The sequence below is a fragment of the Siphateles boraxobius genome, unplaced genomic scaffold, assembly GCF_051911475.1.
Source record: "Siphateles boraxobius isolate OS27281-9 unplaced genomic scaffold, OSU_SipBor_1 25, whole genome shotgun sequence".
Classification (NCBI taxonomy): Eukaryota; Metazoa; Chordata; class Actinopteri; order Cypriniformes; family Leuciscidae; genus Siphateles; species Siphateles boraxobius.
Window position 1 is genome coordinate 9,757,231 of NW_027508866.1, and position 21,631 is coordinate 9,778,861.

General features: G+C 38.4%; 1 protein-coding gene across 46 annotated transcripts in view; it reads right to left on the reverse strand.

Annotated features, from left to right (window-relative positions):
* The window catches only part of dlg2 (discs, large homolog 2 (Drosophila)), a 305,321-nt gene that overhangs the window by 109,470 nt on the left and 174,220 nt on the right, over positions 1-21,631 (reverse strand). For 2 of the 46 annotated variants that reach the window (XM_077242509.1, XM_077242508.1), the window contains exon 1: positions 13,630-13,722. The exons of 43 other annotated variants lie outside the window; for them this stretch is intronic. In XM_077242509.1, the coding sequence (XP_077098624.1) occupies positions 13,630-13,707 (78 nt within the window). In that variant the 5' untranslated portion in view covers positions 13,708-13,722. Of the gene's footprint in view, positions 1-13,629; positions 13,871-21,631 lie in introns of those variants that run through there. One more of the 46 variants, XM_077242510.1, reaches the window with a different exon arrangement.

Below are 21,631 nucleotides of genomic sequence, written 5' to 3' on the forward strand. Positions count from 1 at the left end.
ACACACAGACAAAGAAAGAAAAGCAGACCCCTTAAACAAGGCACTGTAGAAGTGGGCCAGCGCTCATCTCAAGAAGTCATCCTTACCCATCTCTCTCCGCTCATGTTTATATCCACCCTGCTCAGGGTATCAACAGTATGACCTCCATAACTCCATAAATCCATACCCCCCCCCCCCCACCCCCCCCCCTGTCTTCTGTTACCTGCTGCCGGGAGCTCCATCTATTATACATAGATTTTAACCTGCACATCTTGTAAAGCTTCCCGGAGAGATACAGACAGTAGGAGAACGTAAAAAGGGGCATGAAGTGATAGAAGAACATATCAAATATAAATATTATTGTGTATGAGAGACAAAGTGAAAAAAAATGAATAGAAGAGATGCTGTCTATATACCAGCTCATGAAAAATATATTGGGTTTTTTTTGCCTGGCGATGAACTAATGATCCATATGCATTACAAATTTCAGGGTAATTAATCAAAATACAGAGCTCTGACTGCAGAGCAATGATCAAGGTACCTGCTCAGAATACATCTAAGGCCATTAAAAGATCTTTGAACATCATAAGGGATACTAGTCTTTTGATTTAAATTGTTGTGGACAATCATTTGATGCCTCCTAATTGAGCAAATTTTTGAAAAACAATGTAAAAATAAATAAATAAAACATTTAAAATAATAAAATAATATTAATATTAATAAAATAAAAAGGAAATCATTAAAATTAATTAATTAAAATGGCAAAATGATGAGCTTAGATTATTAGATTATAAAATATTATTTCACAGTTACTTAAATGTGAGGGGTGTAATTTCTGCGGGACTAACATCACCGAACGAAACTGCAAAAATAAGTTTTCAAACATGTTCACTCTCCCCATTTCCCATTGGATGGACAAACATTGTCAGTTCTCCAACTTACATCACCGGATGAGCCAATGTTGCTCATTTGTGCTAGTATGCGATGCACTTTTTTTTTATAGCAACACAAAGTAACAGTTTCTACATTTGTTCAAAGAATTCTGCCTATGAATGGTTCACTTATATACTTTATGTTTCTGCATATAACCTGCACAGAGAAAATACTTAACAATTACACACTTTAAGCAGGTATTCAGCAGGCTGACGTTACCGTTTGATTTTGAAAATGAACTAAAAAGCTATTGTACATGTCTGCTCTTATCCAGGACTTTTAAAGCCTTTACAATAATCTGATCTCAAGACCAGAAGCAGGAAAAGAATGCTTACATCTGGGTTCTTTCCAGGTAATGGTGCACTGCTTGTTCTCTCTCTCTCTCTCTCTCTCTCTCTCTCTCTCTCTCTCTCTCTCTCTCTCTTCTCTCTCTCTCTCTCTCTCTCTCTCTCTTCTCTCTCTCTCTCTCTCTCTCTCTCTCTCTCTCACACACACACACACACACACACACACACACACACACACACACACACACACACACACACACACACACACACACACACACTTCTCTCCTTCAGATCTATAAACCAGTGGAGCAACTAATGAGATAATTTTTTTTACCACTAAATACATCACTGAAACTTCACATCATTAATCTTATAAACAAACACATAGAACAAACACAGAGCGGTCTAAATCATCAAATAAAAGCCACACAAATTCAACCTAATGACTCAGTTCCTTTGGGTGAGCCATACAGTATAAAACAGTAATCTTTAGTAACCAATGTAAAGGCTGGTACAAAATTATTAGGTATTAGCATACCATGGTTTTTGGACATTTGCCATGGTAATGCCTAGGGTTGTGACAAGATCTCGTTCCACGAGATCTCACGAGACTAAAATGTGACGAGATTTCCCGTCAGGTGATAAGCTGTCTCGCGATATCACCATGACGGAGCGTGAGGATGAAACAAGCATATAATATTTTCAACTATCGTTTTTCTGTTTTATAAAAAATATAAACCATTATGAACTAATGTAAAAGTCTGCTCTGCTCATCCAGCACGAGTTGCCGTCGCAATCAGTGCAGCAAAAATCACAGTTCACTGATCGCGTTCACGACGGCGGTATGGTGACCATCACCAAACAAACCAAATGTGGGACGATTATAAGTTTGTCTGGGACAATGTGGGACATGTTACCAACACTAAAACATAACCTGAAACTGTTATATAATGTTTATCTAATGTAATAAAAACATTTGTATTCTGTCTTTCAGCTGATGAATTTTTCTTTTGTCCCTTCCAGAAAACACCATTACATAACAATGTAACATAACATGCAGGGGTGATTCCAGGATTTTATAAATGGGGGGGCAAAGGGGGGACCAAGAACCAGTCAGGGGGGGCCCATGGGAAATCAGAAAATTCAACTGGAAATAAATACTTGTTTAGAAAATATTATGGTATTATGGTAATACCCTATGGTATTAAATGTGGAACTGAACAAGAGCCTGAAAATCAGTTTGTATTTTACATGGATTGGACCAAACAGTTTTGTTCTAATAAATAAAAAACATCACCTATTAATTAGTCATTTAACATGCTTTATTCTCAACACAAACATTGAATGTGTATGTGTGTCGATGAATGTTCTCTGCATGAAATCTGTCTCTGACATGGTGAGCCCAATCTCATGAAAGTGCGTATCTACACAACGAATGTTATTTCTCATGCCATTTATACGCCAAAAATAGTTTTTGCGTGCATATGCTATGCAGTTTTCGCGTGCATATGATACGCACTTTATGGCGTGTAATACGCACGCACTCCCCACCCCTAATCCTACCTACCCAAGGGGTTTTCAGTGCGTAGCATATGCAAGGTAAAATCCTTTTTCGCGTATAAATGGCACGAGAAATAACATTCGTGGTATAGATACGCACTTTCATGAGATGGACATGGTTTCTTCTTAAAGGAACCTTGGATGTCCTGTTGCGGTGTAAAAATAAACAAAAACCCATTCAGTATAAATTAGAGTTGCATGTAAAGTTCTCACATTTTAATGTTTACCACAGCTCTGCTTTTTTGGAAAAAGATTATAGTGCCTTTAGTCTTTAAAACAAAAGATAAAGTAATATGTATCTATATTTATGTAGTCGTGTGCGCTGCCGCGGAATAACACTGACAAGTCATCTCTATTCAGTCTGCCGAAGTTACATTAGCTAATCTAACATTACTGGCTTGATCAGTCACACATATTTCAAAATATATACTGTAATTGAGTGTGTATATACCATAAACAGTGACGTGTCGATGTGTCTCTCTCTCCTACTGTTTGAAAAACGCGGACCTGTGATTCCGTTTTGCGAATCGCAAATCAAGCAGTGATTGCCAGCGCTCTGATCCAATGGCGTTGGGCATTGTCAGGTTGACAGTAAATCTACCCCAATGATGTTGGGGGGGGGGGGGGCAATCATATTCCAGGGGGGGCCAGTGCCACCCCGTGCCCCCCTTCTAGACACGCCCCTGATAACATGTCTTTATTTTACATGACATTTAAATTCAACATCACTGAGCCCAAAGGCAGCAGGCATAATTTTTTGAAACAGTTCTGACCAAGTCCAGCTAAAATCCAACAAAATAAATAATGAACAAATAAAATATAAACCAACATGAATTTAAATAAAATGCTTTCTTAAAAAGGCAAAAGAACGCATGCACGTTAATATGATATTCAAAAACCAACAGATTGATGAAAATGCGGGACATTTCTCAATATGCGACGTGCGGGACAAGGGGTGAAAATGCTGTGCGGTACAACGCAAAGCGGGACGGGTGGTCACCCTAGATGGTGGATAATTCGTTGCGCAACAGTCTTAACGTCTGATAAATGTCCTATCTTGTAGAATGCGCGCTCAGCACTGCTGCACAGAGTACGCGTGATCACGAATTTGAAAGCGAAAGTAAAACACAAGCTCCCTGATGCGCTCAAATTAGGCTCCATACAACAGTCCATCTCTGGACTGTGTAGTTGTGGCTATGGTCTCTGTTTGCACTTTGAATATTGAGAGTACTGTAATGTCTGAAGTACAACAGACAAAGGACGCTTCTGAACTTATAATTTTGAACAACTGTACACAAATGCACCAGTCTCGTTTCTCACTACCCGGCCTTTGCGGACTCACCGCATTAACCCTATAACTGCCGGTGCAAAATAAAAAAGCAATTTCACAACAATTATAACGAGTCTGTGCGCTTCAGTACTTTGATTATTTGCACTTAAACTTATTGTTTGATAAACCGATTTACTGCACTTATTGTTTGCACTTAATAAGACTAAGACAAAACTGTTATTTTTGATTTGTATACTGTTTTTATTTCTGTGTTAAATTTGTGTAAAGGAGTTCAGTTAGGAGGTCACACACAGCCTCAATCAGAAGTTCTGGGAGCTCATAAATGTACAGTAAGGTCCGAAGAGAATCATGTGAAATCATACAGGAGAAAAGCCAGTCAGTAAAAACCCTTTACAGTGCTTGCATATTGTTTTCTTTCAATGCATTTGATAATTCATATTAATAAAGTAGACCTGAAATGACATGCATTAGAATATTATTAGTTAAAACATTTAAAATGCTCCTGCATAGGCTACTATTTTTCCAGTCATGAATTTTGTCATTGAGGATTTCTGGAAAATTGGGCAAAAATCTCATCTCGTTCTCGTGAACCCAATCTCGTGTCTCGTGAGATAAGTGTCTCGTTACACCCCTAGTAATGCCATGATATCACCTTTTAAGTTCTGTTTAGTTCAACTTTAACTAATAGTGTTGGGTCTTCTTGCCTGTGTTACAGTTTCTGCCAATCGGCCTCTTCAAGCATTCTCGCTGTGGGAATAGACTGTCAGTCGCTGACAGCTTGTCCGCTGGCCGACGGGGACGTGCTCCAGCCTTAAGCCCAGAGGGAAATGGTTTGTGTTAGTGAAAGCCATCCTAATATTAACAGTCTTATTCCAGAGTGACGAGTGGCCGAATTCACCTGTCAGATCCGTCTCAGAACATGCGCAGCAATTCCCCCTCCTGAATCAGAAAATGTCAGACAATTTGCTCTCCTAATTAAGAGTTAAATGAAGCGTTCAGCTTGACATAAAGTGATGAATCTAAACTGTCCAATACAGAGAATCATATATTCATTTAATTAAAATTAAAATGGACCATATTTACTTTTTCTTAATAAATGCCTCTGGTCTCATTGTGTATGATTCATCAGTGCACATTATACAGATTTTTTTTAAATTAATAAATAAATAAATGTACATAACTATTAATAATTTATTGATAGTTATTATTAAAGTCTATTATTTTACTGGATTTGCAATGTAAACATCATGACTAAGTATGTAAATACATTGATATGACAATATACACAGGTTATTAGGCCAAACCAAATGTCCTTGGCCTGAAAAAAGGTTGAAGATATGCAACAAAGAGACTAGCTGCATGAACTTTGAGGCTGCTGATGGTTAAACAATAGCTAAAGCTAGCAAAGCTGAGATACACCCCATAATAATTCTGCAACAGTACATGAGAGAGGAAGACACTCAGAATACGCAAAGTGTCTTATCTATTCTGAGCGATAGACGTAGAGAAAGAGAGTTAGGGGTCGTTTTTAGTGCAGTCCTTTATGATCTGGCCATCCTGCCTGTTAATGCCATTGTGACGTTCTCATGATGTTCATTAAGGCAGTGCTAATTAAGCTCTAACTCTGCAGCTCTACAAAACACTTAAACAATGCACACTCATAAAAAAAGAGGTGGGGAGAGAGAGACAATGACACTAACTAGTGTTACCATCCTTCTCAAAAATAACCCAACATTCTGCCTTTACGCTGCAACACTACAGCTCTGTTCAAAAACATTACGAGATATCTACGCTTTAAGGCACACTTTCAACATGGAGTCTGTTCCTAAAGCTTTGCAGCACAATTATGCTGGCTTTTAAGAATGTTTTGGAAAAATAAAAGGCAGCATCTTATGCATCCTGCATGAATAAGTCAATCTTTGAATACATTTCAAAAAATCTGTGAAAAAAGATATTTTAAAAGGTTTGTCGAATTTAAATATTTATTTATCTATCTATCTCCCACAGACCAAAATTAAGTAATAATAATAATAAGTTAATAATTTAATGAAATAAAGTAAAAAATAAATAAATAAGTGCAAAGCATGCAAAAGAAAAAAATCAAATAATTAAATAATTATTACATAAATGTATCCAAAATATTGGTGTGTGTGTGTGTGTGTGTGTGTGTGTGTGTGTGTGTGTGTGTGTGTGTGTGTGTGTGTGTGTGTGTGTGTGTAGCCTCAACAAAGCCGAAATGATGTCTTTTGGTATCAGCTGAGTCACATCACTAGAGTAACATTATTGTTTAGCATGTATGTGCTGTGGAAATGTTGCCTATGTAGACTGTTTCCTTACAAGGTTCCATTTTAGTTAGGATAGACCGCTGTTTACGCAAGCAGTAGACAGTAAAGAATTACTAGGTTTGAAAAAATCTTGCAATTCAAAATACAAAGTGAATCTCAACACACGGACCTCTCAAGGACTTTGAATGTGCTGACAGACACTTTCATCCATTACTGCACCGAGTGACATCTCTAACTTCCTGCGATTAAACTTATCACTGCTCACAGCAGAGCCTGTGGTGGCACTAAGCCACATATGTCATACATCCCCTCCACCAGGACCGGTTCGGAAAACATGTGGCCTAATCCGCAGCGGAACTGCAAACATCCCCTATTTAGGATGCAATCCAGCACCAGGATTGGTTTAAGCTGGAGTTCAAAAGCTGGACATAACAAATCTAGTCGACACCCAAACTTAGATTGATGTAAGTCAATTTAGAGTTTCTTCAAACTATAGTAGTCAACATTTGAAGTGGATCAAAACCTTTCATCAAAGTTATATGAATTTTGAACAATACCCATTCTCGTCCTAGGACAACTTTGATTCACTTTTTGGATCCACGTCAAATGTTGACTACTGTAGTTTCTGACTAGATTCTGGCTGGATGATCAATAAAATAGAGGCTATAGTCTGAATCAGCAACTCTTGAAATGCTTCTCGGGACTGAGGACGAGAGACACCTCAATTTGTTGGAGAAGAGACGGACTTTAACAATAGCGCAAGCCTGTTACAGTGTGTATCGCCTCGGTCTTTACAGCTCTTGTGACATATGCAATGGCAACAATATTTCTGAACAAACAAACCACATTAGAGGATGCTGAACTCAATCGGCTAAATTCAGCTCCAGGTAACACTGAATAAGTGTGCTGTGAAAAATCTCAGCCTCAGCACCTCTTATTTACTGTTATCCTACACATAACCGCCTGTCACTCCCGATAGCCTATTAATTATTCGTATAACACAAATGTCAACATGTCTCCATAGTGATAAAGACTACATCACATCGCTTCTCCTATTCTTTTAGGAAAACCAATGTATTACTTTGAATATATATATAAATGACTCCATGCTTTTTTTCCCCCTCTGCTGTAATATCTTTAAAAAATGCTGGACCGCTGCCAGACCGCTATGCATATGCAGTGCTTAATCACTAAAGAGCAACATTAATAAAAAAAAATGAAAAAAAATCCTCATTATTCTGCTAATGTAGAAACCTCATTTTACAGGAGTAAAGGCTATAGCCACATTCCAATATGAATGTGGAGAACAATGCGGACGGCAAAGTTGCATTAAATAAATCAGGCGCTGCACGAAAACCAATTTTAAAAAGTCTTCGCCGCATGATAAAACCTTACAGAGGCAAATGAGGAAGACAAATGGGGAAGGCTCCATCCAGAGCCGAATCTAATAACGTTTTAGGCCACACACACGAGACAAAATGTGTTGAACCTTGCAGTTCTTTTTATGAGGGCTCAATGACCGGCATGAAATATGTGAGACTGCACTGTACTCACAGAAAGAATTAGAGCAGAACTTCATCACCACTAAAACTATTTATGAAAAGATATAGTGCAAGGTTTGCTAACAATTCCTGCATGTCATTGGTGGAGCTGCTATTTCTGTACACACGTTCACTTCGCTATCTAAACCTAAACATAACAGAAAGAAAAAAAAACAGCTTTATTTTACTGTATTTTAAGCATTTGTGTGTGTGTGCATGTGTATATAAATGACTTTAATGATAGGTGCGATTAATTGTGATTAATTACAGAAAGATGTGATTAATTAGTTAATTTTCTAATCAACAGCACTAATATATATATATATATATATAAAATCGCACAGAAGATATAGATATTCATAATCACAAATAGAAGGTTGTGTAATGTTTTAGTAGTGTTTATGAACACAAACATGTATATTTTTAGTGTTTTTACGATGTTACAAGGTCCAAAATGTCTGTAAAGTCTAACCTTCACTTCTGTCTGTTTAATAAAGAGGCTTTTAGACATTCCTCCTGTTTGCCTTTTTGTGTTTGTACTGTTTTGTACTGTTTGTCCATTTATCCAGGGTTTCCTCACAACCCCATGCCCCCCCCCCCCCCCCCCCCCAAAAAAAAAACCATGGACTACATCAAATGTATTTATAACCATTAATTTTCACTTGTTTGTTTAGGATCCTTAAAGAGATAGTTACCCAAAAAACAATGTATCTTTCTTCCATGGAACATAAAGGAAGAAAGTTATAAGCTGTTTTATTCCACATAATGAAAGGCAATGGTGATTTTCAGTAAATAACGGCAGTCTGTTCCTCACACAAAGCTGTCGTGTGGTTTCAGGAAACTTTCAGCGCAGTTAAGAGTAATTTTGAGTCTTTTTATTTCACGAGAATAATATACATCACAAAATAGATTATAAATAAATAGCTTTAAATTAAGTTTTCATAATATCACATTTTTTGATACCGTTTCGTAATTTTCCAATATATTAGATCTGTGCCTCGGATGAGACGGCAGCCTAATAGACCTGATTGATGGTGTTTTTACAAAAAAATGTATACAACAATGAATTTTAAGTTCTGTCATATTATTCAATTACTGTTTTTTTTTACCATGGTATTTATTCAGTATTGGTATCAAGATATTTTAGTCAGGTATCGAAGTTGTAATTTGGGTATCGTGACAACACTATCGTGTCTCCCATATAACCCACCCCTAATATAGACTATGGCCTTGTTCACACTGCAGGGGCTTAATGCTCAATTCCGATTTTTTGAAAAAATCCGTTCCAAGGCCGTTCACATTTCAAATTAAATGCGACCTTTTGTGATCTCCTGTCTGAACGTGAACGTGAAATGACCCAGAAGTGACCCGCATGCGCAGAAGAGTACTCAACGGTCAACGACATCACTTGTTGTTTGCTGAAGTAGCAAAACATGGCCTGAATAGAGCTGTCCCCCCAAATATTAATTTGGACCACATACCAAGTGGCCTGGGTGGCATTTGAAAAGATCGGATCTGTGTCGTTCAGACTGTCATGAAAAGATCATATACAGGTCGCATAGGGGCAAAAAAATCGGAATTGGGTCGTTTCAGCCTGCAGTTTGAACATAGCCTATGTTTGTGATTTGTCATTTTTCGGAGATTGACATCCCCATCCACTTTCATTCATGATAATTTTTTTTTTATGATAAACTTTCCTCTTAAAAACTGTAATAAGAAATTCTCACAATCACTTCAGGGATATTGTAAGTGTGGGTATATTTGCAGAGCAGCTGTGAGGGTAGCCAGGTCAAAGAGAGGAGAGAGACTGTCTACCTTCACCTGTTCTTCAAGTTTAATGGTTCTGAGCACAAGCGGGCAACATGGCCTAAGAGCGCATGCTGTCCACGTTTGACCCAGACACATATTTTATATGAAGGGCAATTGAACACTCAAGGACAAAAAGCCACCACTCCACAAACAATGTCTAAAATAGCCATCTTTCCGGAGATGAAATACCAAAATATTCACATAAAGCACTTTTTGGGGGGGAGAGCTTGTCAAGGGAGAGGTGCACCATCAAGGACATCTTCAAATTGTTTAAAATAAATTACTTTTGCTCAGAGGTTATTCACACAAAAATTGGCTGAGGAGACATTTTCTGCTGTTCAAATGATAAAAAAGGTTAATTTCAATTTGATTGCCTCGCTTCAGTAGTTCCTCTATAAAAGTACCAGTAGGTGTGCTGAGAGGCCACGAATAAGCATGAAACCCTCTTCAAATCCAGGTTGAGCATTATGAACCGGGGAAAACAGCCATTAAATCTTTGAAGATATGAAAGAAAAGATGAGCATGTCTACTAAAATGTTCTAAAAAATATAAAGGTATATTTATAAAGGAAAATATAAAGTGCTTATTTATATTTGGAAACAGGAACATGGTTGTGATGGTTTCTTTGCTCTGTCCTTATAAAGATTGAGCCAAAACAATTTTTATTTGTAAGTCCTGAAATACACCCATGGCACCTCCTCAGAGGTAGTACAGAATTAGCTAATCCATGAATAATCATTGATGCCACAAATTTGGTTAAAAAGCATGATTAAAGGCATGATCACATCAATATTTTCCATTTTAATAAACATTGGATTTCTCTTACTTTTTTTTGTTTTCATATTATTTCCTGTGTTCAGCTCACCTGCACCAACCATTCAGGTGTATGAATGGTGCTTATGTATAGATCCATAAACCAAAAGTAAAATACACTGGAAATCACTCCTTCCCTTAGCTTTAAACACAAAGCCAGATGACAGTGTGTCAAATTAAAGAATTTCAATAACAACTAAAATGCTGCTCTGAGGTGCTTTCCTAAAGCCAACTTCTGTCGTTACCAAAAGAGTTCAAAGTTGGCAAACGATGCTTTTGGGAAACGCACCCCAGGTTGATAGATCATAAAGATCATAAAACCTCACATAGAACAGACAAAAGACCATCAGCAGCAAGAAACAGGTTCCTCTAAAGACCTGTGGACAGATGAAACCAATCTCCAAGTAACTTCAGTGATGAAGCTTCTGCTGGAGAGTGTGCAACAGTGCCAGCACAGGCAGACAGGTGAGCAGGGTGTGAAACCCTCCTGCCAAAACAGAAATCAATACAACCATGGAGAGAATTTCTGAACCAAGAAAATGTCAAGATTAAATATCACTGAAACCTTACCCTAACCATTAAATAATGCATATTAAGCTTGAAGCATAATTTAAGACCATTACGATATTTGCACTGTGACATCATTTTCATGTCAATTAAGAACCCCACCCCCCACCAAATGATTTGTTTATCAGTGGCAGAGCAAAGCATATTTCAGTACTATTAACTGATGCAGATGGTTTCTAGGTAGTTACTAGAGTAAGTTTCTTGGTGTCCTTATGTGGCATACGGTCATCAGCATTCGCCCACGTTCTGCTGTTCTGGACATACAGTTCCAGACTGGGGGATGTGTGTCTTTGGTTTGTCAGCATAAGTCAATTTCTTCCACTTCTGTCCTCACTTCAGAGGCTTGACCATATGAACATGCATGTGTTGAAAGAAAAAAAGAAAAGAAAAAAAAAAACAGATACAGGATTCCTTCACCTAAACACTATGTTATGGGTAGGCAGCACTTTGCTGGATGCTCACATGAAGAACAAAACCTGCACCAAAAACACACAAAGTTAACCAAAGGGAGTGCATCTTTTTTTATTTTGAATAAAAATAAAATAATCCCATTTTAGGGCCATTTTTTAATTGACATTATTTTCATTACTTACATTGTCCCTGAAAGGTCTCACAACAGAAATTCAAAACAACCAGATCCACATTACTTTAAATGATATATTATATTATATATTATTTAAAAATCATTGTAGCACTTGATGTGCTGTTTTTCATTTATGCAGATTTTAATTAAAAGCCTGTATTACAGTAACTGAGAATAAAAATGAACATCACTGAGAATAAGCATAAAAACTATAAAGCATACAAACACAAACAAAAGTATTAAATCAATACAGAAATATGGGGAGAATGTTATGTAGATTAAATGTCATGAAAATAATGTACTGTACCAATGAAAAAGAATTCACCCTTCACAGGGCGTTTGTTTGGCAGGCGATCTGACTAATAATGATCCGCCATCAACCGAATCCGCCGTTTTGCCTGACAAAGCAGTCAGGAGAGTTAGTAAATTAACGTCGGTGGACTTGAACTTGAAAAACGGTGAACATTGATGTCTTTCCACGTGCGGTTGAAACAACATTCCTTCTGATGTTCATTCATGTTTGATAGATGCTATAAATTAACTAGAAGGAAGAGATGATTGGTTCACAAGCAACTTTAACTGAGGCGCTACAGCTGTCTGTCACGACAAATTAACGAGCCACAAAACGGTATTGTTTAAATTTCTTAAAAGAATTACCAAATTTGAAAGTTGAGACTTGTCCTGTCTGTCTGCGCGTTGTCAGTATCCTTTTTTGCTCCGCGATGTATTTTTCACTGCGTGAGAACATGATGTGTGGCGTGAGAGCGGCATGGCTGGTCGGACATAGTAACAGTAACTAAGGGGATCGGGTCTTTACGAACGGTCAATTCCCGGCCTAGAATCGTGCCGTGCCGTACCAAGCTTTTACCGTTGTTTGACCCGATGGTGGAAAAGCAGCTATTGATAATAATAATAAATGTTTCTTGAGCAGCAATTCAGCATATTAGAATGATTTCTGAATGATCATGTGACACTGAAGACTGGAGTAATGGCATCTTAAAATTCACCTCTGCCATCACAGGAATATATTACATTTAAAAATATATTAGATTGGGCAAAAAGTTATTTAAGTGGTAATGATCTCTCACAATATTACCGTTAAAGTGTATTTATAATCAAATAAATGCAGCCTTGGTGAACATAAGAGACTACTTTCAAAAACATTAAAAATCTTACCGACCACAAAATGTTAAACAGTAGTGTGGGTTTTAGGCTGAAATATGACCTAGACGTACTCTGGACATAAATTGGGAGATTTCCCCCATAAAAAAATTCCAACCCAGAGCATTTGCACACCAAGCACGTAGGTAAAACCTGTTGCATTCAAACCCACACCTTTAGTAACAGTGATGAAGACCCTTGCTGATGACAGCAACCATGATCTTCAGCAAGGGCACCAAAGTTGGGGATAACTGAGAGAAACAGAAAAATGAGAATTGAAGTGAGCCTGTCAGAAACAGGACTAGTATAAAATGAAAGCAGACAGGCTAGGTTAGGACAAATCTGATATGGTGCTGAACATCTCAAGACTGCGAGAGTCGGCAGAGGGAGAGAAAGAGTGAGAAAGAGAAAGGGAGACAGACTGGTCAACTTCACAGATGGTACAGCGTGGTAAACACGACGATAACAGGAAGACAGCCGGTTAAGAGGATTTTCTGCAGTTTAATGAGAACGATACAGATCATTATTAATGATTTGTAAAGCAAGCTGGAGTTCCGACGATGGGATACAACGTTATTATATTACTTCCAGTATAAGACGCAGAAAATTAGATCTCAATCTCAACCGCTTTTCAGCATTAACAAACTTTGAAGAAAATAAACGACAAACCTGACAACAATATCTTTCCTTTCACAACGAATGATACTTCAACCACAAATCCACCTTTTCTTAAACAATTCGGATTAAGAAGTACTTCAAACAAGGTCATATTCTTCTGAGTGAACTCTACGAGGAGTAAATGAAAATCACCCACACCTACCTTCTGCATTTTAGCCTTCCTAGCATTCTGAAGCAGTCTGCGTCCCAGCTTCTTGGCGTACCAAATGGAGGCAAACATAGTGTGGCTGAGCGGAATCTCTCCGTATGAATTATGAGTAAACACTGTGGAAGAGTCACCAGCCAAAGCGTCAGAGAGAGAGAGAGAGAGAGAGAGAGCTCTTCCCACTCCTCTCCCTCAGTAATAATCTACACACACACACACACACACACACACTCAGCCTAGAGCAGGTGAGAGAGAAGGAGGGAGGGCAAAAAGAGACACAGACTGCTCAGAGAAGTCGCAAATCTTACATGCACTGTCTTTCTCATTAACATCTCACTGATTTTTTCTCCATTCTCTTGTCTGCAGGTTTATTTACATACTGTCAATTGGAGGTCCGAGCTGTAGGTTTACTCCTTGACGGTATCGCGTGCAGGATCTGAATCTGTGCAAACAGAACGGGCGACCCTGGGCCACTACAGCCTCTTGTCACTGAGGAGTAGTACATGAGTCTGCCTGGCCCCGGTTCAGGGGCTCTTCTGGCTGTGTGAGAGATGAATGTGGTTCCCCAAGCCACTGGGCTAAATCATCTAACACTCCTGAGGTTCTTCTGGGACCAAAAACACAATCTGTCTGTGCCATCGGTTAGGATAAACATGAGCTGTATCCCTCACACTTGTGAAATGCTTTGGATCATACTCAAATTCACATCTTCGTGAGACCGCTACTGTCACTGAACATAATGGAGGAATCTACCTATAATTGTATCATGTACTGTAATTCCACAATAAGCAACTTAATAAAAAAAGTTGACAATTCCTTCCGTGATATTATTTTTGCGTTTGGATGATAGAGGAGGTTTAACATCGAGCGTGATCTGGGTGTGTCTGGGGGATGCTACCGTCGTTGTGGGCGGGTGCGCCTGCAGTTATAAAACGAGCATTAGACTAAAACATTGAAATATGCCAATTCTGAAATGTTTATATAACCTACTCAAAACAGACGGGGCATCCTAACGCAGACAAGTTAGATTACCGTTCTTAGGTGATATGCCATGTTTGTAGTCGAGCTTTGATATGCAAACTGTGGCCTGCAAACTTTTCATTCGACTTTTTTTCCGTTATCTATTTTTTTTAAATGCTGCCACACTGCTGATGTCTTTGACATGGAAAAGGAGGACTGACTGTAAATTAAACCCTCACAATTAAATAAATATTCAGCAAACCACCAGACCAAGGCCTTCTAGTAGCTACTTTCTTCAATCTGTCTCCAGTGGGTTGGGCTAATCCAAAAAAAGTGAAAACAAGGGGGGTGTTCTTAAGACAGACTGTTACCTGTGAAACAGGGGTGCTCTGAAAACACCCCCATTAGCAATTATTGCTTTCCACCTGATGAAATGTGACCGATCACGGAAACTAGAGACACAAGTCGGTTCTGGGGCATTTTGAGTTAGTAGATTCTGAAAGTCTAGTCTCCAAGCTTTCCAACGATGTGTAACACATGGAAATCTGATAATATTTGGAGAAGTTGTGGCCATTTGAAGGTAGGCACTCAAAAAAGCTAAAAGGTTAGATAACGCCCTCTAAAGATTGTGCAGTCCTCACCTCTCTCTGCTGCTAGGAGTGACAATAGGGCTCATTTACATCTCATTTAGATAAGCCATACCCCCTGTAAAGCTTCCCCCTGTGCTTTACAGCTTTTTTTTCTTTCCTGAGCTAGCTAATAACAATAGGTAGGTATGGGAAGGTCTAAACATGGACTAAACAACGTGTACGTGTTCTTAGAATGAACACAAAATGACAAACTTTGATGTTTATGGAAACTCACACCCAGGACCGTCGAATGCACTTCTGCCGCTCTAGGCGATAAAACAATTGTGCCGCCCCTCTATTTGCAACGTATTCCAGCAACAACACACAAAGACCAATATGCCATATACATAATGCAAAACCAGCAACAACACACAAAGACCAATAAGCCATTTTCCAAATAATCACATTTCACTTCTTCAAATTACTGTTGCAAATCTCTTTACACCACTTTCTTATGTGCGTAAAACACACACAAATGAAATGTCCGCAAGCACATTATATCATCAGCAGGTACAGCATCTTAAATAACGACTAAAGAGCAAATTAAGCTTAACTTACGTTTCAGAAGCGCGCACGGCGGGCCTTCATCGCAGCAAAGGTCTTAACTGCATCATCTATTTCGATTCTCTGTGCCAGTTCATGTTCTGTGGAGATTGTTGCCAGTCCATTAAGTCTGTTCCCTGTTCACAAAACGTTCCCCATTCAAAGCAATCGGGACGTCACATATGAAACAGCCAGCCACGGCTGTCAGCAAGTCGCCGTATTCAAGCACCGAGGGCACGCGCGCTCATCCAGTATAGAAATACACACAGACAATGAGACGCCACGCCCCACTGCATGCTAGAATCTCCGAAAACAAGCCGATTTCAACCTCAAAATGTAAGCTTTTAAACATACCAATACTGCTATCTCAAACATGGAGAGGCTTCTTCGTGATTTCAACTAACAGATTCTGCAAAAAATTGAAATTCACCAATGTTGAAAAAAAAAACCCCTTCTTTCTCATTTTGCTCGAAAGTTGTGCTGCCGCCTTGTGTCTCTAGTTTCTGTGATCGGTCACAAATTAACATGGCAAAAAGTTGACCAATCAGAATTTTGGTCGAGCCAGAATATATCGACCAATAAATCGACTAATCGACTGGAAGATTAAAGCCCTACATGAACTCAAACCTTTTTTCATGAAGTTCTTTAAAGACCAAATACTTTGGGCTCTGCTTTACACATTCACTCTACAGCTCTATACTCTCTGAAAGTTAACAATTATCTCAATTGTTTCTATTTTTAATTCTCCTATGGGATTGTAAGAGACAACAATGATACTTAATGAAGCATAAATGAGGACCCCATTAAAGGCTGTGTCTACATTAATCCAGATACATTAGTTTCAAAATCCTATCCGTCCACACAAGCACTTTTCAAGCGTTTTCCAAAAGTTTCTCATCGACAAGGTAGGAAAACACTAAATTCATCTTAAAGTGCATGCGTAAAACCTCATAAAAGCTCCCTGAGATGATATGGACAGGACAGATATAAAGTTTTCATGTTCTATACTCCTGGTAGAATCAATTTTTTTTAGCAAAATATCTCACCAATCACTGATGCGTCCGGGTCGCACTCAGTCACCATTATATGTTTGGTCTAAAACGTAACTACTCTCATGTTTTGCAGCAGGGCAGCCATTACGAGTACATTTTCTGTCATCTTTACAGGACTGAGATATGAAGAGTGTACAAAGTAACATATCTTTAGCAACAGTGTGAAAATGAATAGCATATAACAGACACAATAGTGTTATAAGCATACATATCTATTAGTACAATATGAGTCACATGACTAAAAATGTTTCATCATTTTCGAATACTGTTTTCAAATTGATCCATTTTCACAGGACAAAAACGCTGTCTCAATGTGGACATAAGGCCAAAACGAAGAAAAAAAGATGCATTTTCAAACAAAAATTTATTAATGTGGACAAGGCCAAAGTTAACATGAAATGGAATTTGCAACACATACTTTCAATTTTTCAAAAAGAGTAAATTGTAGAGGTAGAATGGGTTTAATTATTATTTATTTATTATAAATTAAAGATAAACTTTTTTCTTTGGAATAACAAGCACCAATTAATTCCACAAAAAATAACAGGAATATGTATTGTGAAAGCAACTATGGTCAGTCTTGATTTTATTTGGACACTAAATCTCCTGAGCTATTAGCAACCACTGAGAAATAATATTTACCTCCTGAGAATGGCTTATACTACCATTAAACATTTTGGCGTCATTATTTTTAAAGGAAATTAATACCTTTATTTAGCAAGGATGCAATAAATTTATCAAAAATGATAGTAAAGACAAGATTTCGATTTAAAATAAATGCTGTTCTTTTGAAGTTTCCATTCAACAAAAAATCAACGGTTTCCACAAACACGTTAAGCAGCACAACAGTTTTCAACACTGATAATAAAATAATCTTGACCATCCAATCAGCATATTAGAATGATTTCTGAAGGATCATGTGACAATATTTTGGTTTAAATAATTGCAGCCTTGGTGTGCATAATTGTTATCATGTTGTACAGTATATTGATTGTACTGCTTGTAATCAAACCATGAAACCTCTGCTAAATCATTATATGAAGCCATGAAGTCATGATAAATTACACTCGTCTATAGTGATTAACCATCATTTGGTAATGTTTTTGTACTGCTTAGTTCTAATAAGAATGCTTTCAATTTGTCAAGACCCATAATTTTTAACACCCAGTTGACACACAGATCAATGGTCAGCCCTCATATTTGTAAGACACTCATATTTCACACTGATCTGCTAAGTGCGAGTGTTACAGCAGGAGGAGAGATTTCATTATTCCTCCTTCCGCTTCCCATCACACCCCGGCATGCGTTTTCACACGCTGCAAATGAGCTTCATTTCAACATCACCGGACGTCTTCGCTGACGTCACACATTCACAGAAATGAACTCATCAGCAAAAGTAAAAGAACATAGCCTCTGAAATCCCAGAGGTTCTTTCAACCATTCCTAGAGTAGCTCACAGCCCTGGATGCACTGATAAGAGCCATCAGATCATCTATCGACGATAATGGTAAATTTGAATCAAAACCTTTTCAGGCTAACAGTATATTATGGTGGTAAAAAGTGAATTCTACTAGATCAAAATGGGAGCACTGAGATCCAAGCAGGCAGAGTGAGTTCTTTCAGCCAGCAAATACGTCAGAATGTAAACATGAGGGTGGTTTGGGATCAACAATGAAGGAGGGCTATGATTCGCCCCGTGTGGGGGTGAGTGGAGGCGCTACAGAGTTAAGGAAGCCTTGAGTCATGATGTTACTCACTGATGGTCTTTCGACAGCATGGAGCTGAACAAAAACATTGGAGTACGCCTTAAAGATGCAAAACACATTAAATAAGTGGGGAAAAAAAGCCAAAGGCATAGCAAAATGTGGTAGAGAGTTCTAATGAGATATAGCCTAATAAGGGGCACAACAGAACAGGTTATTGAGCAGGAATAAATAGGCTATTCTGTGCTGGGCACAATTTTACAAGTACATTTTCTTTCTCATGTTTTAAGATAATGAATACATGAGAATGTGAAGAAAGCCAAATGTATAGCTCCAGGTTCATACATCAAATTCTAATTCAGTTAAATATTTACACTAAGTAAAGCTGTGAAATTCTCTTCTCAAACAAGGAGATTAATCAAGCGGGTTTATAGCCGAGAGCTAGGCATGATTCGACCCCATATCCTCATGATTACTAAAAAGGATAGCAGAAATTAAATCTAATCAACCTGTGGGTTTCTATAGCTAAAGAATAAACAGTGGCATCTAAGCAGGAATAATAAGTGAGAATAAATTGAATTTGAGGCAATAAATCTCTCCTGCATTGAATCAATAAACGGCTCTATTTTGCTAAATGACACACCTGTGCTCGTTACATAACTACTGCACTTCATCTTCAATTCACATTATAACCGCTACATATTATTATGATTGTTACATAATTCCAGGACTGAGCAGAGTAAAGAGCTCTTGATTCTCCTCCGACGCAAGCTGATAAGCTGATTAGAGAATATTGTTAAGGAACTGGTATATATGCATTACAATCACAAGAAAGCAGTAAGTGATTTCTCAGAAACGCTGTTGAAAGTGGTTCAGACCAAGCGCCACAACACACTTGTAGCCAATCAGCAGTAGGGGGCGTGTCCACTCATGATGGGGGAGGAGAGAGAGAGTGAGCAAAAGGGAGATTTAAAGAAAGACTATAGAAAGAGAGATAGCGGAAAGACATTACAAAAGAGAAAAGGAATATCAAGGTTATGATCAGGCAAGAGCTTCAGGGCCTGTGTTAAAGGGATAGTTCACCCAAAAATAAAAATTCTGTCATCATGTACTCACCTCAAGTTGTTCCAAACCAGTATAAGTTTCTTTGTTCTGCTGAAAGAAATTTATACAGGTTTGGAACAACTTGAAAGTGAGCAAATGATGACAATTTTCATTTTGGGGTGAACTATCCCTTTAATATTAGAAAAGCTAAGCAGGAAGGCCTGAAAACAGACGTAGTATTGTTTTTGCTCTATACGTGAGTAACATAGGTTTGGCTATGTTTCACAGAACCAAGATATGCTGTTGTTATAATGTTAGCTATAGTAACAGGAAAGTTTTGAGTTGCACTTGCATGTGTCATGAGGTTGGAAGGGTGAAGAAGGGAATGAACCCAATCGCAGACAGTAGTCACAGCACACGGTTTATTATGAACAAAAAGGGAAAACAAAGCCCACGAGGGGGCAAAACAAGACAGGACTAAGGTGACTAACTAGACAAAGATACTGACAAAATACTAGAAGACAAACAACTGATACAAAAAATAGCTCAACAGGACGATTATTCTTGACCGGTTACTCACAAATTTGACACGGATTGACAATGAACCGACACTGGACAGCAAACACGAGGGGATTAAATAGAGACAAACTAATGAGGGAGACAGGTGATAATGGGGAAGCAATAATGACTAAACAAGGATAACAAGGAGGGCGGGGCTAGATGACGAGACAACACAAGCACATGGGCCAACAAGGCCATGTGTTTGCACATAAAAAATGGGTCTGTCATGATCCTGCCTCAAGACTTAAAGAAAGACAAGAACTAGATGGAAGAATCATTTGTCAGCATGGTACAATTAAAAAATAAATCTTTCTTATTCACAATCACAAATCACACTTAATAAGCAAATCACACTTATTTATCAAATGACAAGTTTGATACATAAATGATGGTCCACTGGAAACTTACTTTTTGTTTTAACTGGTGCTGAAATATGCTTGCCTTAGCAGAGCTCCTTCATTATCAGATCTGGCTTTGATTATCCTGCGGCGCATCTGTAATAGATGGGCTACAGTAGTGCGTTTTTTCAGACTGCGTGCGTTGCAGCGCGGCTATTGATTTTTGGACACCAGGGAGCTCCATCTACACAGGGATATTTCCTTGCACTGCCCGCTCATGTCTAGGAAACGGGCCAAGGGACATTGCATTCTCTAAATAATAGGTCTACCCCAGAGGGGATGTGCGTAAGAAACCAGCGGTACACCGTTGCTGATTCAGAGGACCCTACACTCCATCATCAACACAGAGACCATCAGAAACAGCAGACTGAGGCGTCATTCAATCAGACGCTGTCCATTAAACAAGGCTTTATGGAGTAAGTCAAATCAGGATGGTGGCTTGGAGATCGCAACTTAATTCAGGGCTGTCTCAGGAACAAGCGTGAATGTGGACAGTGGCTGAAACATTTGTTCCGTTAAGAATAGGAAACACGGATGTACATACAGTATATTCCATAATTCATCCTGAAAATACATTCGAATCACTTATCACACCCCTCAACAATCACAATTCAACTGTGCACACAAACACATTAAGATTCAAAGCAGGCATCCAGAAAACAGTTTTCCCTTTCTGAAAGGGTAAAATCATTTCTCCCTCAGATATGTCACTCATGGCCGAAATGCTGAAATCAATCACATTTCATCTGAAGGTGATAGTCACTGAGATGGCAGTAGAAAATGTGGCTGTACGCCTTCACATGACAGAGCCCTAGAGGAAATGATGAAACCAAAAGAGGCACTAGGCAGAATCTACAAAAAGCAAGAAAGAACGCAAGAGAAATTGAAAGAAAGAAAGAAAGAAAGAAAGAAAGAAAGAAAGAAAGGATTAGTGGGCATTAACATTAGGTAATCCCACAGTTATTGCTGTCAGCAGATGGATCAGACTGTTGGTACTCGACAGGTTGTAACGATAAGATTAAAATGTGTGTATTTCACATCAGTTTTATAGTAAGAGGACATTCAGATCAGTATTTGTCTCTCAGCAGAGTCAGGCAGTCAGAATCACA